The sequence below is a fragment of the Dendrobates tinctorius genome, unplaced genomic scaffold (assembly GCF_039654945.1).
Source record: "Dendrobates tinctorius isolate UK_male_01 unplaced genomic scaffold, ASM3965494v1 ptg000005l, whole genome shotgun sequence".
NCBI classification, from domain to species: domain Eukaryota; kingdom Metazoa; phylum Chordata; class Amphibia; order Anura; family Dendrobatidae; genus Dendrobates; species Dendrobates tinctorius.
In genome coordinates, this window is record NW_027361673.1 from 19,184,262 (window position 1) to 19,204,659 (window position 20,398).

The 20,398-nt window shown below is 40.3% G+C and overlaps 1 protein-coding gene across 3 annotated transcripts in view; it reads left to right on the plus strand.

The window, feature by feature from the left end:
- Positions 1 to 8,624: 8,624 nt before the first annotated feature.
- The window catches only part of RBMS3 (RNA binding motif single stranded interacting protein 3), a 1,042,190-nt gene continuing 1,030,416 nt past the window's right edge, over positions 8,625 to 20,398 (plus strand). For all 3 annotated transcript variants that reach the window (XM_073568606.1, XM_073568614.1, XM_073568622.1), the window contains exon 1: positions 8,625 to 9,262. In XM_073568606.1, coding sequence (XP_073424707.1) covers positions 9,188 to 9,262 — 75 coding nt within the window. In that variant the 5' untranslated portion in view covers positions 8,625 to 9,187. The remainder of the gene's footprint in view (positions 9,263 to 20,398) is intronic.

Here is a 20,398-nt window from a genome sequence, read left to right on the forward strand (position 1 = left end):
ATGCCTGCTGCTGCAGGCCAAACTGAACGCGGACAAATCGTGTTGTAAATATTTTGTGACAGGCAGAACGGAAGGTGTAATCTTCAAATTTTTATAGATAACAACTACAGGAATGACTGTCACAAATAAGAATATGATGAAGAAGAAGAATAGGAAGAAGATGAAGACGTTGAATATGAAGAAGAATAATAGTTGAATAAGAAGAATATGAAGAATGTAGAAAAAAAAGAATAAGAGGAAGAAGGTGAAGAAGAAGAAGAAGATGAATAAGGTGAAGAAGAAGTTGATGAAAAAGATGCTGCTGCTGAGGATCATTAAGGAGAAAGTGTGGGGGAAGTAAAAAAGAAGGTGAAGAGCATGGAAGTAGTGAAACATACATATCTGACAAAATATAAAAAAGGTTAACAAGTCAATATCTTTGTAACTCCGAATGTCTTTAAAAAAAAAAAATTATTCCTGCTATTCCATTTGATTGGGCTAAACCTCTATGCCTTAAATGTCTCCACCTCCCCCAATACATTCTACATTATTATTAGTTGTTTTTCTTCATGTAGAATTAACCTACAAGGAAAGAAAGGGTTTTTTTTCATTCCGATATGTCTGTCCCATTGACTTGCATTGGTTTCCGGTATCGGAATTGGCGATATCCGATACTTTTTGGGTATCAGTCCGATCCAATCCGATCCGATATTTCACGATATCGGATGGTATCGCTCAACACTACCCTCTACCATTCTACCTGTAATAATGCCCTCATGTTGTGCCCTCTGAAAAATACAATCCAATTCCTCCTTGTATATTCTAAGTGGGTTAGAATCCAATTCTCCCATGCATGTATGCTAACTCACTATCCATTTGCTCTTTTAGAGACGTTGACCTATGGACATAAATTATGGGGAATAGTCTTTGAAGAATATTTATTAAAGTCAACTAATGTTACTCACCTTTTGGATCATCTGATATTGAAGAATACATGCAAGAATTTTGATCTATATTTTCGATGGAATTTATATATATACTAATAGTTTATACATGTCTGTTGCAATATTCTGTATTTAATGAGAATATACATGCCAGTTCTCATACAGGATTTATATAATAATGTACATAGTCTGTGCTGATATTGTAATGTATATCTAGTCATATGACTGACAATCTAATATATTTCTAATAATTATTTAGTAGATTTTTATTACTATATGCCCCTTAGTTTGAGATTCATAGGTCTGGTAATATAGGATAGGCAATTTTCTTAAAGCAATCACATTTTTGTGGATTTGAATATAAGTAGCCTGATCATGTTGCTGTGTGATGTGCGTTCAGAGCGCCGCCTGCCTCGCCGTGTCACATCATGGCGGGGACGCGCCGGATACAGCTGCTGGTGATTGGAGACACATGCGAGAGATATTTAAAGGAGTCAGACCCTATGCTTACCTACCTCCTGATGAAACTGCAGAGGCAGTGAAATTCGCGTCGGGGTGCGTCACAGGTCCTTATAGCCTGATAACCAGATGGCAATATGACTGCAGGTAAACAGGCTTTGCATTCACAATGACGTTTTTTATTTTCTATCTGTTCAGGTTATAATGGATAGCTATATATATTAAGCCTTTTCCACTAAATGGTTATGAGAGCAATAAACAATTACTGTGTATTGAATGGCATAGACGGTGACTGTCTGTAAATGTTTTTGCCATCATAACTATTAGGGTTTCAGATATGGGGTATTGGTCCCTGTTATGCGATATATAGTGAGAACGATACCCTAATAATCTACTATTGCCCAATGGTCTGTCTTATGTGACCTTTTACAATTGTTTGGTATTCACAGCTATGATTAATGAACTAGGTTAAGGTATTTACCACCCCTTATGTACTCTGTATCTCATTGATTGGTATTGTGTTGCAATGATATGCTTTTTAAATTTTGCATGAATAAAATTGTATTTTTTGGATCAATTTGTTCCTTCATTGTTTCTTGTTTGGTGCTATGATCTGATTTTTGAAGGGATCATTATTTATGGTGATTTGAGGTAAAAATTGTTCGGATTGATTATTGTCAACACTGCAGACAATAAAAGAAACCAAAGGAGGCACCAGTTAGGGTGAGTAAAGGACATGGATTTTTCAAAACCAGAAAACCCCTTTAACAGCTTGTGCACATAACCCTAATATTGTACAAGTGCTATTCATCGATTTGGCAGAACAATTTTATTCCATACCTCCCAACTTTTGAAAAAGGGAAAGAGGGACAAAGGCTGTGGCGCGTGCAGTGCGGATCGGCAAATTTTAGGTCATGCCCACCGACCACACCCATTTCACAACTAGTCACACCCATGTCCATGCCCCAACTGCACCCATTTAGCACTGCTGATCACACTGACTGGTACAGAGGGCACAGTGACTGGCATTATGGGAACAGTGGCTGGCATTATGGGCACAGTGGTTGGTACTGTTGGCACATTGACTGGTACTGAGGAAAAGAAAGAACAGAGAGAGAAAGAAAGAACAGAGAGGGAAAGAAAAAGGGGAAAGAAAGAACAGAGAGAGAAAGAAAGAAAGAAAGAAAGAAAGAAAGAGGGGAAGAAAGAGAGAACAGAGAAAAAGAAATAAAGAGGGGAAACAAAGAATAGAGAGAAAGAAAGAAACAGAGAGAGAGAAAGAAAAGAGAGAGGAAGAAAGAGGGGACAGAAAAAAGAACAGAGAGAGAAAGAAAGAGAAAGAAAGAACAGAGAGAGAGAAAGAACAGAGAAAGAGAAAGAAAGAACAGAGAGAAAGAAAGAAAGAACAGAGAGAAAGAAAGAGGGGAAGAAAAAACAGAGAGATAGAGAGAAAGAAAGATGGGAAAGAAAGAACAGAGAGAGAAAGAAAGAGGGGAAAGAAAGAGAACAGAGAAAGAAAGAACAGAGAGATAGAAAGATTAGAGAAAGTAAAATTAGAGAGAGAGAGAAAGAGAAAGAGGGGAAGAAAGAACAGAGAGAAAGGAAGAAAGAAAGAGAAAGAAAGAAAGATGGGAAAAAAAGAAAGAACAGTGAGAAAGAAAGAGAGGACAAAAAAAGAACAGAGAGTGAAAAATGAAATGGGGAAGAAAGAAAGAACAGAGAGGAGAGAGAAAGAAAGAGGGGAAGAAAGAACAGAGAGAGAAATAAAGAGAAAGACATAAAGAACAGAGAGAAAGAACAGAGAGAGAGAAAGAACAGAGAGAGAAAAGAGAAAGAAAGAACAGAGAGAAAGAAAGAACAGAGAGAAAGAAAGAAAGAAAGAGGGGAAAGAACACAGAAAGAGAAAGGAAGAACAGAGAGGAAAAGAAAGATTAGAAAGAGAAAGAAAGAGGGGAAAGAAAGAAAGAACAGAGAGAAAGAAAGAACAGAGTGAGAAAGAGAAAGGAAGAGGGGAAAGAAAGAAAAGAGAGGAAGAAACAGAGGAAAGAAAGAAAGATTCTATAAAGATACTATAGCAGCCTGGCTCCCATTGTAGCGCCCTCCCGGTTCAGGGCATATCATGATCCGCTCACATGGCCAGCATCCCCGATTCCAAGGCAATCCCGCTGTCCGCGCTGTCGGAGGAGGACACGGTGATGGATCTAAAGCATTCCCTGAAGTGCCTTCATGGTTCCGTCACAATCTCCTGAAATCACCTAATTTCTGGTCAGCTTCCAGCATGTCACTTCCGGTGGAACGTCACATGCGAATTTTAAAGTGCTCCTCGGGGCTCCATCGTGTACTCCTGTGTCCGTGGGAAAAGTAACCTCCCGGCCGGGGCGGTTGGGCAGATTCAAAATTGGGACTGTCCTGCTGTATCCAGGACGGCTGGGAGGTATGATTGCTCCCCTCCATACACCTTGTACACGCGTGGCTCTGCACACCTCATACACACATGGTTCTGCTTTGTATGCCTCATAAACACATGGCTCTGCTCCGTACACATCGCGCACACACATGGCTCCTCTCCATAAACCTTGTACACATGCGGCTCTCCTCCGTATACCTTGTACACATGTGGCCATGCTCTGTACACCTTGTACACACATGACTCCACTCCGTAAACCTTGTACACATGCAGTTTTGCTCCATACACCTTGTACACACGCAGCGCCGCTCCATACACACGCGGCTCCATTCCGTACACCCCGTACACACACGGCTCCGCTCGATACATATGCGGCTCCACTCCATACACCTCATACACACATCACTCCGTACACCTCGTACACACATGGCTCCGCTCCGTACACTTCTCTGCTTCATATACCTCGCAGACACGCGGCTCCACTCTGTACGGATCTCTGCTCCGTACAACTCGTACACACACACATCCGCTCCATACACCTCATTCACATGCGGCTTTGCTCCGTACACCTCGTACACACATTGCTCCACTCCGTACACGTCGTACACACACAGGCTCCACTTCGTACACATCTCCGCTCCGTACACCTCGTACACACGCGGTTCCACTCCTTACACCTTGTACACATGGGGCTAAGCTCCGTACGACCCGTACACATGAGGCTCCGCTCCGTACACCTCGTACACACATAGCTCCGCTCCGTACACCTCGCACACACTTGGCTCCACTCCGTACACCTCATACACACACAGCTCCTCTCTGTACACCTCGCACACACTCGGCTCTGCTCCGTACACCTTGTACATGTTCGGCTCTGCTACATCCACCCTGTAAACCCCTCCTGACCCCACACATAAACTTCCCTCATCCAGCACCATGACAACCAGCACAGCAGAGTCCTGCATACCCCGAGGCTCCTGATCATGTGACCCTTGACTCCTCCCCCCGTGACCTCATTACAGGTCCTGTGCCACAGAAGAGAACAGCCTAGCAACATCATAGCAGGCTGTAAGGGGCTGCAGTGGGTCTCTGGGAGGGCAAGAATGGGGTCGGTGCATGGGGGGGCTTGCGGCTTATCTCCCTGCAATGCAGGAAAAATAGAGTCCCGGGTGGGACAGTGGGTGGGTGGGTCAAAAACGGGACTGTCCTGCGGAATCCAGGATGGTTGGGAGCTATAGTTATTCTCCTGAGCCTGCACATTTCCAATTTCTTCCTCTGATCGAGTCGATCCAAGGAAAACTTTGGACCATGCACATGTTGCATCCAGTTATAAGATAGCACTTGGCAATTCATGTCTAGGGGTTCGTGGAAAACATTGAACTGCACTCGGATGACATCTGAGTGCAGTCAAATTTTCACCAATTGACAGAATGAAGAAGATGGAGAAATTGAGAGTTTGGTCAGAGTGTGATTAGTATAATCAGCCTGATTCTTTTTGGATGAGAGAAAATACAGTCGTGTGCCCCCAGCTTAAGTCTAAAATCCACAGCATGGGACCTGTAGGTAAGCCGAAATGTGGACAATGTGCTGTATTGAAATAGTAAGCATATTGGTAAGGAGGAACGGGTAATATTGGGCTACATAGTGACTTTGGCCATGATACTCTTTGCACTGCCAAAGATCATGTTATGCTGCACTGTAAAACAGTGTAGTCTGCAGTGTAATAATAGTGTGCAGACCACCTTTGTAGAACTGGTATCTGAGACCTGTATGCTCACTGTATGGCCGGGGTCACACTTGCGAGAAACATGCGCAAGCCTCGCATCTCAATACCCGGCACTGCCGCTGGCACTCGGGACCGGAGTATGCGGCCTCATGTATTTCTATGCAGCTGAGGGCTCCGGTCCGAGTGCCGGCAGCAGTGCCGGGTATTGAGATGCGAGATTTGCGAGTCGCGTGAGTTTCTCGCAAGTGTGACCCCGACCTATGGCTGTATTACTGGTTTAATTGTTGGTTGTACTGTTGACATTTACATGTGTCCTCTTCTATGTAATTTCTGAGAGCAGTCGCAGCTTTGATTTCCTCTTGATTACTTATACGTTTGAATGCGGAGACCCCTTGAAGCGATGGGCGATTTTGAATTTTGCCTGATGGTGTTTTAGTGCTAGCGCTGCTTTTTAGCATGATTCCTGACCTGCTGTCATCTATATAGCTCAAAATGGTGCCCACCCAGACATCCAGATCACCTGGCCAGAAGTCTGAGATATATGCACTGCTCTGAACTTTCAGTATTAGTGACAGCCTCTGCTACTGTCTATTTTTTTCTTTTAGAATTTTCTGCCCGTAAGGATTTTGCCCCCAGTGCAGCCGCTCCTGTGCCCCCACCCCCTTTCCTCATATTATACCACAAGACAAACTGCACAATTCCATGTCTAGCAATCACAAGAAATCTCGAGATCCTCAGATTATACATACGTGTTCATTCCAGTATAAGGGTAAGATCACACGACTGTATATCCTCCATTGGTCCGATTATGTTAATCACACTTCGATCATAGTAAGATCTGTTTCTCTCGGATGTGGAGAGTAAAGAAAAAATTCTCCCTTCTGACAATTTGTGAAAATCGGACTGCACCTTGAATTAGTGATTGTTTGCTTTTTTTTTTACATTTATATATGTCTTTTTGCATTTTTAATTGTGTGCAATCAATATCATGCATGCATGCTGTATATGTCTCTAATGCACTATGAGGTAGATCATGAGTAAGACTTTTTAGGTGAAACGCGTTGATCATTCTCACTGGTCTGCCTGGTGTTTGCGATGCATATTTTTTAAAGAACAATTTATATTTTTTAAAGTTGTCCAATAAAGCTTTGCAGAGTTGCAGCCGCCTCCGTCTCGAGCTGGATCATTTTCCTCTTGCACTCAGATGTCATCCGGTCCGATTTTTTTTTCCCAGGCCAAGTGCCATCCGATAACTGGAGGTAAATCATGCATGCTGCGATTTTCTTCCGCGGACAAGTGAGGCTGAGTTCACACGTTGCATTTTTTTTGCGTTTCCGCGGCGGTTTTAACCTCGCGATTTTGCCACGAAAACGTGAAAAATAAGCATCCCATGAAATCCTATGGGATTCCGCAATGCTGTGCTAATGCTGCGGTTTTTACCGCGGCGGAATCGCTTCGCAGTAAAAACCGCAGCATGCTCATTAATTTTGCGGAATCGCGGCGATCCCGCACCCATAGGAATGCATTGTTCCGCTTACTTCCCGCATGTGGCTGTGCACACCATGTGGAAAGTAAGCAAAACATTTGCGGATGGTACCCACGGTCCGGAGGAAAGGAGACTGTCCTCCGGGCTTTGGGTACCATATCCCTGTAAAAAATAGAATTTAAAATAAAAAATATTGTTATTCTTACCTTCCGACGTCCCGCGCAGCATTCCCGCCTCTCTCCACGCTCTCGTTCCCAGTAATCCTTTGCGAAAATGCCCGCGATGGCGTCCGTTCTCACGGGATCACCAAGTCTCGCGGTCATTCGCGCAACGTCATCGCGGGCATTTTCGCAAAGGATTACTGGGAACAGCTGCACGGGACGTCGGAAGGTAAGAATAACACCATTTTTTATTTTTTTTACATTTTATCTTTTACTATTGATGCTGCATAGGCGGCCTCAGTAGTAAAAAGTTGGTCACACTTGTCAAACACTATGTTTGATGAGTGTGACCAACCTGTCAATCAGTTCTCCAAGCGATTCTACAGATCGCTTGGAAAACGCTAGCATTTTGCAAGCTAATTACGCTTGTAAAATGCTAGTTTTTCTGCGGGAAAATCGCGGGAATATAAAATGCGATTTTCCCGCGGAATGGAATTCCGGAATTCTCGCTGTAATTTCCGCGAGAGTTCCGGTACGTGTCAACTTAGCCTAAATAACATTGCGATCTGATATTTGGGCGGATCGCAATCAGACAGAACGAGGGTCATTCCATGGTAACTTACGATACAATAAGATTACTTCTCATATGAAGTAATGTTATTTTAATGTAAGTTACCATCAGCTTTGTAACGTAAGTTACTACATTGTGCTGTAATGTAAGTTACCAAGTAATAACACTGTATTTTGTATTTAATTTGTATTCTTGAAAAATCAAACTGTGTTGAAGTCTATTGAGAATAGTTTAATGTACAATATGCATTCACTCATTTTTGTGCCTGCCTTCAAAGAACAGTCTGTAGCCATTATTAACTCAGTTTTTGGCTTGTGAATGTATGGAATAGCCCACTACGGTCTTCTGTACAAGTCTTAAACTACATAAAAACTGTCTTTTACGCCTCCTCAGTGCAGATAACACATTAAGTTTCACCCGTTAGTAACAGCGTTCATTCCTTTTGTTCATTCTTTTTATTTTATCTCTATATAGCTATTGAGCTTCTGTGGCCTGAGATGAACATTGTCGATTCCTAGCCAGTCAATTGCATTTCATTCATATTTATGTCACCGGGAAGAATCCGGCAGCGCTAACTTATGTGCGTAAAGTGTTTAGTAAACAGTTTCTTGTGAGATCAATGCTCGCTGTCATCCTCCGGTTGCTTGCATCAAGCATGCTTTGACATGGTAGAGTAAGACATGTGAAGGCTGCTCTCAGCCAGCCAGTAGAGGGAAGCTGTACTTTGCTTGCAGCAGAGCTGAGGCAGGCTATTTCTTCTTAGAGGAAACACTGCAGCCTTCTGGACTGCGTCTGCCTCTCGAGGGAGAGGCTGACTGTTGTTCCACCCACAGGCTGGAAGGAGGGGGTTTGAATGAAAGACAAGACAAGCCCTAAACACCATGTCACTCCGAGAGGGAGACAGCAGCAACTAGGCTGGAAGGGTTGTTTTTTTTTTCTTTCTTTCTTTCTTCCTTCCTTTCTTTTTTTTTTACCTATTAGGGGGTGGAGAGAGACAATTCTGAGAGACTGAGAGTAAGAAAGGAGAACATCAAGCCGGTTTGCAGGAATTCTGTAGTTCCAGCATACAGCTTTCCTGGCTACTGTCACAGGACTTTACCTCCAGCACATTCTGGATTTCTACTACAGACCAGCTTCTTTTAGGAATAAGGAGATATTTATCAGAGGGATATCAACAGGGGAGAGAAAAGGACAAGCGGCGCCTTGTGTGGTTTTTTTTCTTTTTACAAATCTAGATTTTCAAGCCTTGGCGTTTTCTTTGTCTTATTGGAATTAGCGATTGGTAAAAGGAAAAAAGAGATAACAATATATACATATATATTGAGGCTGAGAACTCCTAAAAAAAACACGACATCCTTGCTGTCAGGAATAGTGGTTTCGGAGAAGGAAGAAGGGCCTGGGGCATTACTCCCTGTCAACGAGTTTTCTGCATCAGATATAACGATTCCAGCTACATGGGCAAACGTTTGGAACAGCAACCAATGTACCCTCAGTACACTTACTACTATCCTCATTATCTCCAAACCAAGGTATGAGCGAGCGCCGCCGAGAACCTAGGTGGTGTCCATATTATGTGATTATGCACTCAGTGGATGATGGATAGGTGACCGCTATGAATGGCAGTTTGCCTTATTTCAGTTGGGTATCACACAGAGCAATCAAAACAGGGACACGAGAAAAGAAGGAAGGTCAAGCAATGTAGATTGCTCCCCCATCCCCCAAACCTTCTTTCTATTTCTACAGTATAACTCTTTTTTTATTATTATTATTATTATTATTATTATTATTCCATCTTTCGTTGTCTGCCGCGAGGATTATATTCGTCTTCTATTAGCCTAGATGTCTGTCTTACCGGCAGCGTGTAATTCTCCCGACATAGGATGCAGATTGGCTTGGATAATAAAATGTATACTCTTGGATGTAAATACAGTCTCAATGGCACTTTACTGAGATCTGTACAATCTGGGCAGATGAAAGCATTATCCAGCTGCTGGGGATTTCTATGCTGATCAACTTTAAGCGGAAAATGCACAAGGCTGAAAGAGCCAACAACAATCAGATTTGTTGTTTTGCAAGTTTTGGGATTTTCTAACTGAGCAGCAAACACACAACCGGAGGTGAATGCAGCACTCTAACTGTTTAGATGTAGGCAATTAGTACATAGGGTTAATCTGGGACCTGTGCTTAGTCCAGTTCCAATGTCAGAGGTCAAGAAGGACATGTTATAAATAGTGATGTATATGGTTTGCTAAGAATCAGACATGAGCTCTCACACATCGATGTTCACTAAAACTGCTTAGTCAGGTATTCTACCAAACATACTACTGTATATTGTCATGTATAGCATTGCAGACAGAACTTTACCCACTGGATTTTTAAGGGGGGATATTTCCTATTCCATTGTTTGCAATGTCAAGGTCAATTTCAGAGTCAGCCGCACCATTTAAGCCCTTTTGAAGGTAGCTGATAGACTTCTTTGTCTCGGTAATAGAGACAGCGTGCATTGTCGGTGGTAAGAAATGACTAAAAGAGCAATTATGCATAAATGACGGAGTTATCTTTATTCTCTGGGCTGTTGTTAAGAGCGTGCTGTGTGCAAGAGGAATTTCGACAAGCAGGGGGATCCTATCAATGTGCGCCGCGCGTATATCGATGCAGAATAGGTATATCATTTTTCCCATTCCAATAAAAATAGATGAAAAATGAAGTGTGTGTAATCAGGGTTAAACACGTGATGTGTCTGAAACAGCGTTAGTCACAACAGACATGTGGCATCTGGATCTCATTACTGTAGCATGCTTTCAGTTTGTAGGTTATGGCGAGGATGGTAGGAGAACCCCAAGTCATTAGATGTTGGTTCTTTTCAGATCTGTGCACTAAGCTAACCTACATTTCCATAGTGTGACATGCTTGGATGAGTAATAATTGCTTGGCCAGACACAATACTCATTAATTAATTATTGTCACCATTGCCGTCCAGTTGGGTTTACAGATGTTTTGTGCCACACGCACCACAAATTGAAAAATATGTAGCCGCCAAAGCTGAGAAAGTGGGCAAAGTGCATTTGAAGTGAAGCTGCCGGGGTCCGGGGTGGGGGCATTTTATAGGCTAGAGAACACTTAGGTTATAAATAAATGGTGACATGGCCTTGATGTGTAGCTGAAGAATCAAATATGTCTCCATAAACTTTGTCTTACTCCATAGCATGGCTACATTGTAGTGCCTTATGTCTGAGATGTGTTACTAGTGAAGTCTTAGACTCAACCGGCACTTGAATGTTTTTTGCAAAATGACATCTTGATAGACAACAATATATTCACTATCGAATTGGGCAAATTGCTAAATTTTGAAGAACTATCATTATTAATTCATCAAGAGATGGCCCAGCATTTCAGGAACAAAGAGGCGTTGGCCAGCATTTATCCAAGATAATTGATATTTCAAAAGATACACTGCTTTATCGATGTGAATTATTAATGATGGCCATTAAGAGCTGGATAGCATTAGAACGCAATTCTGTTTCCATGGTAAGCTTATAATCTATAAATGTTAGATAGTATATACACAAATAGGGGAATATCATGTAGCCAGCATAAAAATTCTTCTACCGAGGTTAAAGGGGCCTGAGCTGCCATCTCCAAGGCAAACCCTGTCTGGCTGTGACTGTCTGTAATAAGCCGAGAGGGAAAGACATTATCAGGAAAGCAAATGAATGAATGACACAATTGTTTCTTTAGGCTTGGGATGTGCATTAAATTGCTCAAAGAAATATTTCTGGAATGTCTCAGCCTTTTTTTTATATATCCATTAAGTGACACCACATGTATTAAAAGTTTCCCCCTCTCAATATCTAGACGTTAACCCTTTTATAGTCACATGTCTGGCTAATTCTAAATCCAAGTTTATTCTAATTTTTTTTTTCATATTTTTGTATCCCACTCCCCACCTACTTAAATAAACTGATTTAAATAGTGTAGGGTTTACTTGAGTAAAGGGAGCCAATATATACTGCATATATTAAGTATGCAAAACCTCGCATTCATTAGTATACACTTTAATAATGATATAAAAATAGAGCTAGACTCTCTCGTATGAATATTGATCTTTCCATCTGGTTTCTGGAACTTGTAAATGATTCCTTTCTGCTAATGAAGGTAGATGGCAACCCAAGAGAATCGTGAGCAGGCTAATCAAGTGGAGAGAAATTAGGTTCAGTAATTGTCAATGACCTGAATGAAGCAGTCTCACTAGGAAACTGTATCAACTTTAAAGGCTTTTTGGAGATAATAGTGATTTTTATCTGGCTTTTGATTTTCCCCATGGTCTTCTAAAATATTCTTTTTTCCTGAAAAATTACCCATACTGTACTTCCTTTTAAAGAAGGTGCACTTTTTATACATTCTGACCATTCTCTCTTTTATTGGAGCCAAGTTCAAGTCTGCATAGATGTAGCATTTACCCTTCTGTTTCTTTACATTGTCCTGTGAAAGTCTACACCAATTTAGAATCACCGCGTTGCCTATGCCCCCTACTCGTGCTGACCGAGTACAGATTTTCCAGACCAATCCCTTCTTAGTAGGTTTTACTGCATTTTCCACATTTGACAATCTGGACGTACAGAAGGCCTTGTCGAAAGAATTCCAAATTGAGAAGGAGGTTGATATAGCTTTCCTTGCTGGTGGTGTAGAGCCTCTGTTTGGTGCCTGGTGTGAGGTAATAGTCAGGTGTAGGGAGTATGGTAATTCATCAGCCATACACTGGTTTTAGGCCACAATTTCTACCATCTGCAGCCTGGGCAGGTGCCAAAGGCATGATAATCTTCTTGCAAAGTTTCTATAGCTACAGACGCATGCTGCAAATATTGTTATAAATTGTGGCCCCTGACCTTGTAGACACAGATAGGATCAGATCATCATATTTTGCTAATTATACCGTATTTGAAAATCTAGCTTCGAGAAATATTTGCATTTTGTTATAGTGCCATTATAGGGCCCTTTGATATATCTATAATCCTCGAGATAAATACAACCCGCACTTGATCAGTATTATTAAACCTGACAGTTCATACATTTTCAGCTAATTGTGGATATTTTTTTTTTTGCTTGGTATTATCCTTTTATCATAGACAGGATACCATTGACTAGTCTTACGAGGATCCAGCGCCGTCATATTGAAGTTTGTGTTTCCAGTTATCCCAGACGTGATGTAACTAGGTACATATGTTAGTAAAAAAAATCAATTGCAAAATAGTCTTTGGAAAGCACAGTATCCTACTTTGTTGGAGTAAACAGGACCGGCAGAGTCATAATAAGTGGGGAGTTTTTTTGGCTTTACTTGCTTTTAAGGCAGATAAGAGAGAGAGAGGAAAACGCATAGGTTCATTTCAGGTCACGTTGGAAATGGCCTGAACACAGTTGGCTTTACAGAGATATGATTTCACACAGTACTTTTCGTCTTTATGAGTACGTTTGGCAAGAACAGCTCATTCAGTCACGAACATGCCAGTTCTGAAGCTTCCAGGAAGTCGACTCCCCCCTCCCCCCCTTTTTTTTTTTAGCAAAAGTTCAGAATTCCTTCTAATGTGTTGTTTTGAAAATCCCTTTAATGGAGGAAATTTATACAAGTCGAAACGGTTGATATTTATCCAAAACTTGATTCCAGGGCTTTACTAAAACTGTTTTTCTAAGAGTGTTTGAGGCACAGCTGTATGCAATTAAAGAGCGTAATATTAAAAGCATGTGTATGGGAGATCTATTATGATAGAACTGTTCCATATAAAATGGAAGAACAGAGGAGCTCGGAGCTCTGATTGATTCATGCATTGTTGTGTTCTGTGTGTGATCTTTTGGGGATATGTTTTTCAAGTCCGTTTACACACTGTGTTGAGTAGGCGGAAACAACTGTGCAATCTGCGTTCACAGAAAGCACACAGAATATTTCAGCATTTACGTCACAATGTTCTCTGTAGGCACAACTAACAAATTGCTCAGTTTGGAGTTTTCTCTTTTTTTCGTTTATGATTTGGAAACCCGAGTTGAATTTATTCTAAGGAATGTTCTCTCTCGGTTATTCACTTGTTTTATTTCAGATTCTTTCACAATAGCGTTGAAGTTAACAGGAGACATAAACTAATAGGGCAATTTATAATGCAAGTCACAGCTGCTATTGGCACAATTACCTTTATTCTGGCTGTTATTACAGTACTGTGTATATTGAAAAAGGAAACAATCCTGTGTGTAACCCCCACCGGTACAAAAAAAAAGATAAGGATATTGATTAAAAGTTAAACTTAAAAAGGTTCTGCATTCATCAGTTGATTGTGATAATGTCAGCTCCTATGCTTTAGGAATAGAGATGAGTGCAACTCTTGAGTCAGGCAAAAATGGATACATATGTCCAGCAGATTCGATTTGGTGTGAATAAATTCTGTCCAAATTGAAATTTCCTCAATTGCATGAGTAAGGGTGAAAAAATATTTTTTAAAAAAAACCTTAACACTTACGTTTCTTCACCTGTTGACACCTATGCTGCCTCAACTACCTGGTCCTCCATGCCAATTTTAGGTTTGTGAATGGCCAAAAGTGGTCACATGATTGTAATGGCATGGGCTCACCCCCAATTTACCATGTAAGGCCAATTACAGATATCAGATTGGCCTCAAAGCCATAATGGATGAAGAATTGAATTGAGCGAATTTGTTCGGGTTCCCTCTTATTCGGCAAGCTATAGCGCTTACCAAATAAGCTGCAGAGTTTACTCGGCTTCCCGGATCGCGCCAGCTGATCACCTGTTCAGTGCCGGTGGAGTCTCAGTCACAACACTTGCATGGAGAACCTGTTTGTTGGGCTCTCCATGCATGTACTGTGACTGTGACACAGCCACGACACATTCAACTGCGGCGCCGATCAGCTGATCAGCCGGCGCGATCGAGGAAGCCGGGTTCCCTCTGCAGCTTAGTCGGTAAGTGCTATAGCTTGCCAAATAAGATGAAGCCCGAACAATTTTGCTCAACTCTAATGAAGAACAGAAGACTTACGATGAGGAATGGGACTTGTGCCAATGTAAGAACAGGTGACTAAAAGTGAATATGAAAGATTTTTTCTTTTAATTATATTCTGACTCAAAGAATCATAAATCAGATCCCCTAAATTTGGTCTGCCGGTTTGATCACCTGTTTCTTGGCTGACCAGTCATTTGAAAAGTCACCATGTAATGTTTCATTAGCATTAAAAGCTGTAAATTGATTGACATATAAACAAATAATAGGTAGAGTAAGAATATCGTATATTATCATATTATGTTATATTCAGTGGTTTAAGAAAATGTGATGAAAAAGTAATAGTAGACATTCTTGTAATGTAACACAAAATGTCACAGAGTCTATGAAATCTTATGACAGAATCTGTTCTTTCATCTGTGATATGCATCTAATTGGCATGAAGAATGCAATAACAGTTCCTTACCTTGTCTAGATTGTGTGGAGAAAAGAGAATGGTTCTTAGCATGCAAATTGCTGGATGTGCTTTCTCATTTGACAGAATAGAATTAGGACTGAGGCTTTGGTTCATTTGTTCAACCACCTTGTCTTTTTAATAATGGTAGGATGCAATGAACTCTAGTCTTCAAGTGACACCATGCACAGTCAGGGACTCCTCCTGAATAAAGATGCCACAATGGAAATACTAAATGAATACATAAAGGAAGATTAAGAGCTTCCTCTTGTATACATATCTCTATAGCTAGCTATAGGAAACATAGTCACAACTGTGCTTTATTGAAAGCTATACAGAATTGTAATAAAATTGTAGTAGGATGCATCAATGTTTTTTTGTAATCGTGTTTTATGGCAGTTTTGTTGTGTTGCTCATTATTTAGCCATTGAAAGATCAGAAAAAAATATCACAGAATACCTCCAATTTTGAATACATCTGTTCTGATCTATTTAAGAGGTATTGACCCCAACATATTATCACTGAATGCTTTAGTTTATATATTTAAAAGGAATCTGTCAGCATGGTTTCACACCTCAAATCAAATGTGCATGTATATCTCTGAAAGACAAGTCCCAACAACACCTTTCCATGGCCAGTCTGTTTCTCCCATGGCCAGTCTATTTCTCCTATACTTAGAAATCAGCTTCTGAAATGATATGTGAATGAGGCTGAAGAACTATGAAAGACTCGAAGCTGATGTCGGCCCAGCTCTATTCCCCATCAAACAATGCCTCCTCCTGCCTGTCTGATAGCTCCTTTACCTGAATTCACACAGCACAGAGGTTGACAGTCAAGTAGGATGAGGTGGCACGGAATGGGGAATAGAGCTGGAGTGACAGAACCTTCAAATGTTCCATAGTCCTTCAGCATCATTTGCATATGAATTCAGAAGCTGATTTCACATTAATGGAGGAACAAACTGGCCATGTCAAGGTATTGTTGGACATGTATTTGAAAGAGCTACAGTACATGCGCAAATAGTTTGGGGTGTCAAATCCTGCTGCCAGATTCCTTCTAATACCTGAATTTTATTGCACCTTTTCATCACTTTACTCTGATGTAATCCCTGTATGTAGTAGTGTGCATTATGCTGAGATTGAGTTTCCCCTTTGAGAGAGGAAAATAGTTGTCTGTTGTTTTCTCCATTATAGCAACAAATGTCTATATTTTGAATACCCCATTATTTTCAACGGTTTGTCCCACTTGGTATCCAAATCATGTTTATTGTCCCAGGGCACCACTATTTATAAAGTCTGAAAACTTCAAGTAGTTGTTAAAACGTTCCACTCATTCTGCTTCTACAGCTCTCATGGAGACCTACTCCTGGTAGCAAATAATCCTGTGTAGCCAGATTGTCATACTTACTCCAATCTTCCTCACTTTATATGCTAAGGACAAATTGGAAGGTTACCAAGAAGTAGATGACTGCGAGATCAGACTATTCAGGGTTTGTTTCTTGTCTGTTAGCTTGAAGACATAAAGGCTGGCAATGGAAAGATAAGAAATAAAAAGGCTAAAAATAATGAATATTCAGAGAATGCGATTTATTCCAATATTCAGTTTCAGATGGGGCCGTGGTTCATGTATGTGAGCAGATGATCGTTTAAACGTTGAGCAATGTGAACTTATCTCATGACTAGCAAACAATGTCAGACAAGTGTTTATACAAGATAGGCATAGTGAATAAAATGGTTGACTAGTGATCGTTAAATGGTAACATCAGATATCGTGCACTGTGTTCATGCAAACAGATAATCTGATGTGTTCAATGTTCGAATCACGGAAGTGATACTGTTTATTTTGAATACAGAAATTCATAAAGTCTTGTGCAAACATTTCTGTTGATACTGTGCAAATAACAGTTAATGAAATTAATGAAGCAAATACATTTTCAATAACTACTAGGAAGCAGATCTGAGGGCTTTGGAACTTTGATTTGCAACTAAGTTATTCTCCATGAATTTAATGCTCCTTTTTATGCTCATGGTTCTTTCCAGACCCCAAAGAATGAAAAATTTAAGATGTAAAACGTAAAAAATACTTGTACTCACCTTACCCCTCAACTCTCCAAACCCTCCGCTCCTCACCATCACCCGTTCGTGCATCTTATAAAAAATTAATGAGAGTTCAATCCTCAGGTCTCTTTTTGCACAAGCACTCATAAGGTCAAGATGACATGACACCATAATATGCGCCTTGACATTACAAGTTCACATGAGAGTTCAGCTCTGCGTGGTTGGTGATAAAATGTGCCGAGGACCCGACTGGTAATGATGAGACATGGAGGAGCTGGAGAAATGAGCAGTAAGGTGAGTATAATTTTTTTTTTATTCTTAGACCTTTTTTACATCCATTTATGGTCTAGCAAAATGATGGTCAGCCATTCCTCTGAAGGTGAACAAAAGCAAATTCCAAAAATATCTGCATTTTGGCAAATCGAAATTTTGGTGATATCTGAGTAGAATTCAATTCCACTCAAATATATTTGTTCATGTCTATAGATCAAAGATATGTATATGTTTCATTGCTCCAACTTCTACTGGACTACAGCAAATCACCCTTCGTCGTACTTATATTTCCACTACTCTATTTTGATGGTGAAATTGTTAAATGAGTGAACAATTTCCATTTGCATTACATCATTTTTAAAAGTCAAATGAGAATTTTTTCGCTCTCCCAACTCATTTCGTGCATGAGGCACAGGTGTTTTTGGGCATGTCGTTCAGTTGCTCAACCTATTCACATTACACAATTATTGCGAACGATGGGTCATTATCGCAGACAGTGTTCATGTAGCTTAGGTGATTGCAAGATCAAACTACACAGGGCTTGTTTATTGTTACCATGAAGATACATGGATTGAAAATGAAACAATAAAAATGGCTGCAAAAAATAATGAATTTTCAGTGAAGGAGATTTATTTCAATTTTCAGTTGTACATGAGGCTGTTGTGGCTAGGTCTTGTTCCCATGTAAGAAATGAGCCTTTGACTTTCTGTTGGGCCTTCAAAACCTGAATATAGGAGTAATCCAAAAAAAATACAGCAGCACTGCAGGATGAATTTCACTGGATGACTGAGTTTTAAGAATGTAGCAATTACTGGTTATATGTTCTCTAGTTTGCAAGTAAGACATAAAGAACACTTTTTGAAAAGTACTTGTTATACTGTATTTCAACTTATTGTGGACAAGTAAGAATTACATGGCCAAATGGTGTGGCATCCTAGAACTTGATAAGGAGATAATGGCTGTGATTTTGTTTTCTTCTGAAATCTGAAATTTGAAAGCAAACTTTAGACTTTTTACAATCAGCTGCCCTCTTAAACCACTTCAGGACTGGGTAATTCCCTCCCCCCACTTCCCTATTCCTGACCAGGCAAATTTTGTGGTTAAATAGTACATGTGGTGTTAATGGCTCTAAAAAAATTCTTTTCACTTTTTTTCCTTTTTTCCATGATGCATTGATTTTAAAAGACTTTTGCAATTTTAATATATTAATACAATATCTTTATTGTTGATTTCAGCATTCTGCCTTATTGCAGAGCATACTGGGTCTCCTAGGACCCAGCAGCTACTATGTCCTCCCTATACCTAGTGATAAAAGGACCAGTGGGTCAAGGAAAGCAAGCCCTTTAGTGCTTTCTAACCTGTATTCACAAGCATTTATTTAGTGCTGTGTATAAATTGATCAAGAAAATAAACATGGGATTAAACCATTGTTATCTTCTCTGTTGGGAATCTGGCTGTGTCTGACAGCTCATTCCCCACCCTCACAACTTCACAATCATGTGCAAACTGCTTGCTCTGTACTTAGATTTTAGCACACCTCTGCAAAGAAAAGTGTGGACTCCCCAGAGATTTATAGCCTATGGGCAGTTAAGAATTAGTTAAAAAAACATTAACTAGGTTGTCCATGACTTTGACATTAAAGGCCTATCTCTAGGCCATCAATATCCACTTAAGCAAAACCAAAGGAAAAAACAATGTGTGTATATACCCTAATGAAAATAAATAAGTAAAAAAGCAAGTGCATTAAATAACATAGGGTACTTGGTAAACACTATTTTGATCAAAAAAAGTATAAAGCTGTCCCACCACGGCAAGGTGTACCCATTTGATACAGTAACTACACTAACGGTTAAAACCTACCTAGTGTGAATAGTAGCAGAGTCTTTGGGTCCCAAACAGACACCCAGCTTCAGAGGGACTATAAGTACTGTGTAGTTTACTTATAGTAGAAAGGAGGCCACACCCTATTTGTACTGAATACAAAAATGCTGAGGTCCAACACTTGACATGTCCAGTAATCGGTTTATGTCTGGTGCTATGGTCACCAAAAGTGCACGGTGATCACTACAGCTCTTCAATGGGAAATGAATTGGTCTACCTGAGAATTGCCACTACACAGTGTATGGAACAGAGGTCTTCTGGCTCTGTACACTGTTTACTTCCAGCCACTGTGGCATCTTTAAAGGGACTGTCCATGGCATTCATATTGCTGGACAATCCTTTCCAGTTTTAAAGGGAGCAAAACAATTTTAATTACAAAATGCAAGTGTGAAATGAGCCTACATGCCAAACAGCAATATACAAGAACATGTGGTAAAACGGGTGTGTAGTTAGGTGCTGAGCATCTTACCTCCAAAAATCTGTGACAGTTCTGTCACACATAGTGAAGCCTGGCCCTTATTATTGGTAGTAATGAATGTTATTATTTTAAAAATAGACCTAAACCATGTAGAGCAATAAAATATTCTCATAAAAAGTCAGTTATGTGGTTAAACCAGAGATTAGGATGGACAGAAAAAGGCAAATGCAGTACATGATTGATCACTTAAAGGGAATGTATCACCAGGTTTTGGCTACCTCATATAAGAGCATTATTATGTAGTAATCAAGATCAATGATTACTATGTATAATCATTTAGTGAGTGGACGGCGGGTTATATATATTTTTTTATAAAATCATTGTTTTATATGCTGCAGATCTATCAGTTCTCTGAATTCTGAGTTCTATATAACATCAGCCATACCACTAAATGACAACTTTCTGTGCACGTTGTGTATAGGCAGAAAGTTGCCAGTCAGTGCTGGAGGTGGAGTCACATACAGTAGAGCTCATGAATAGGAGGGACTACTTGGCATCAGGTTTACTAGTCCTGTAGGGATAAT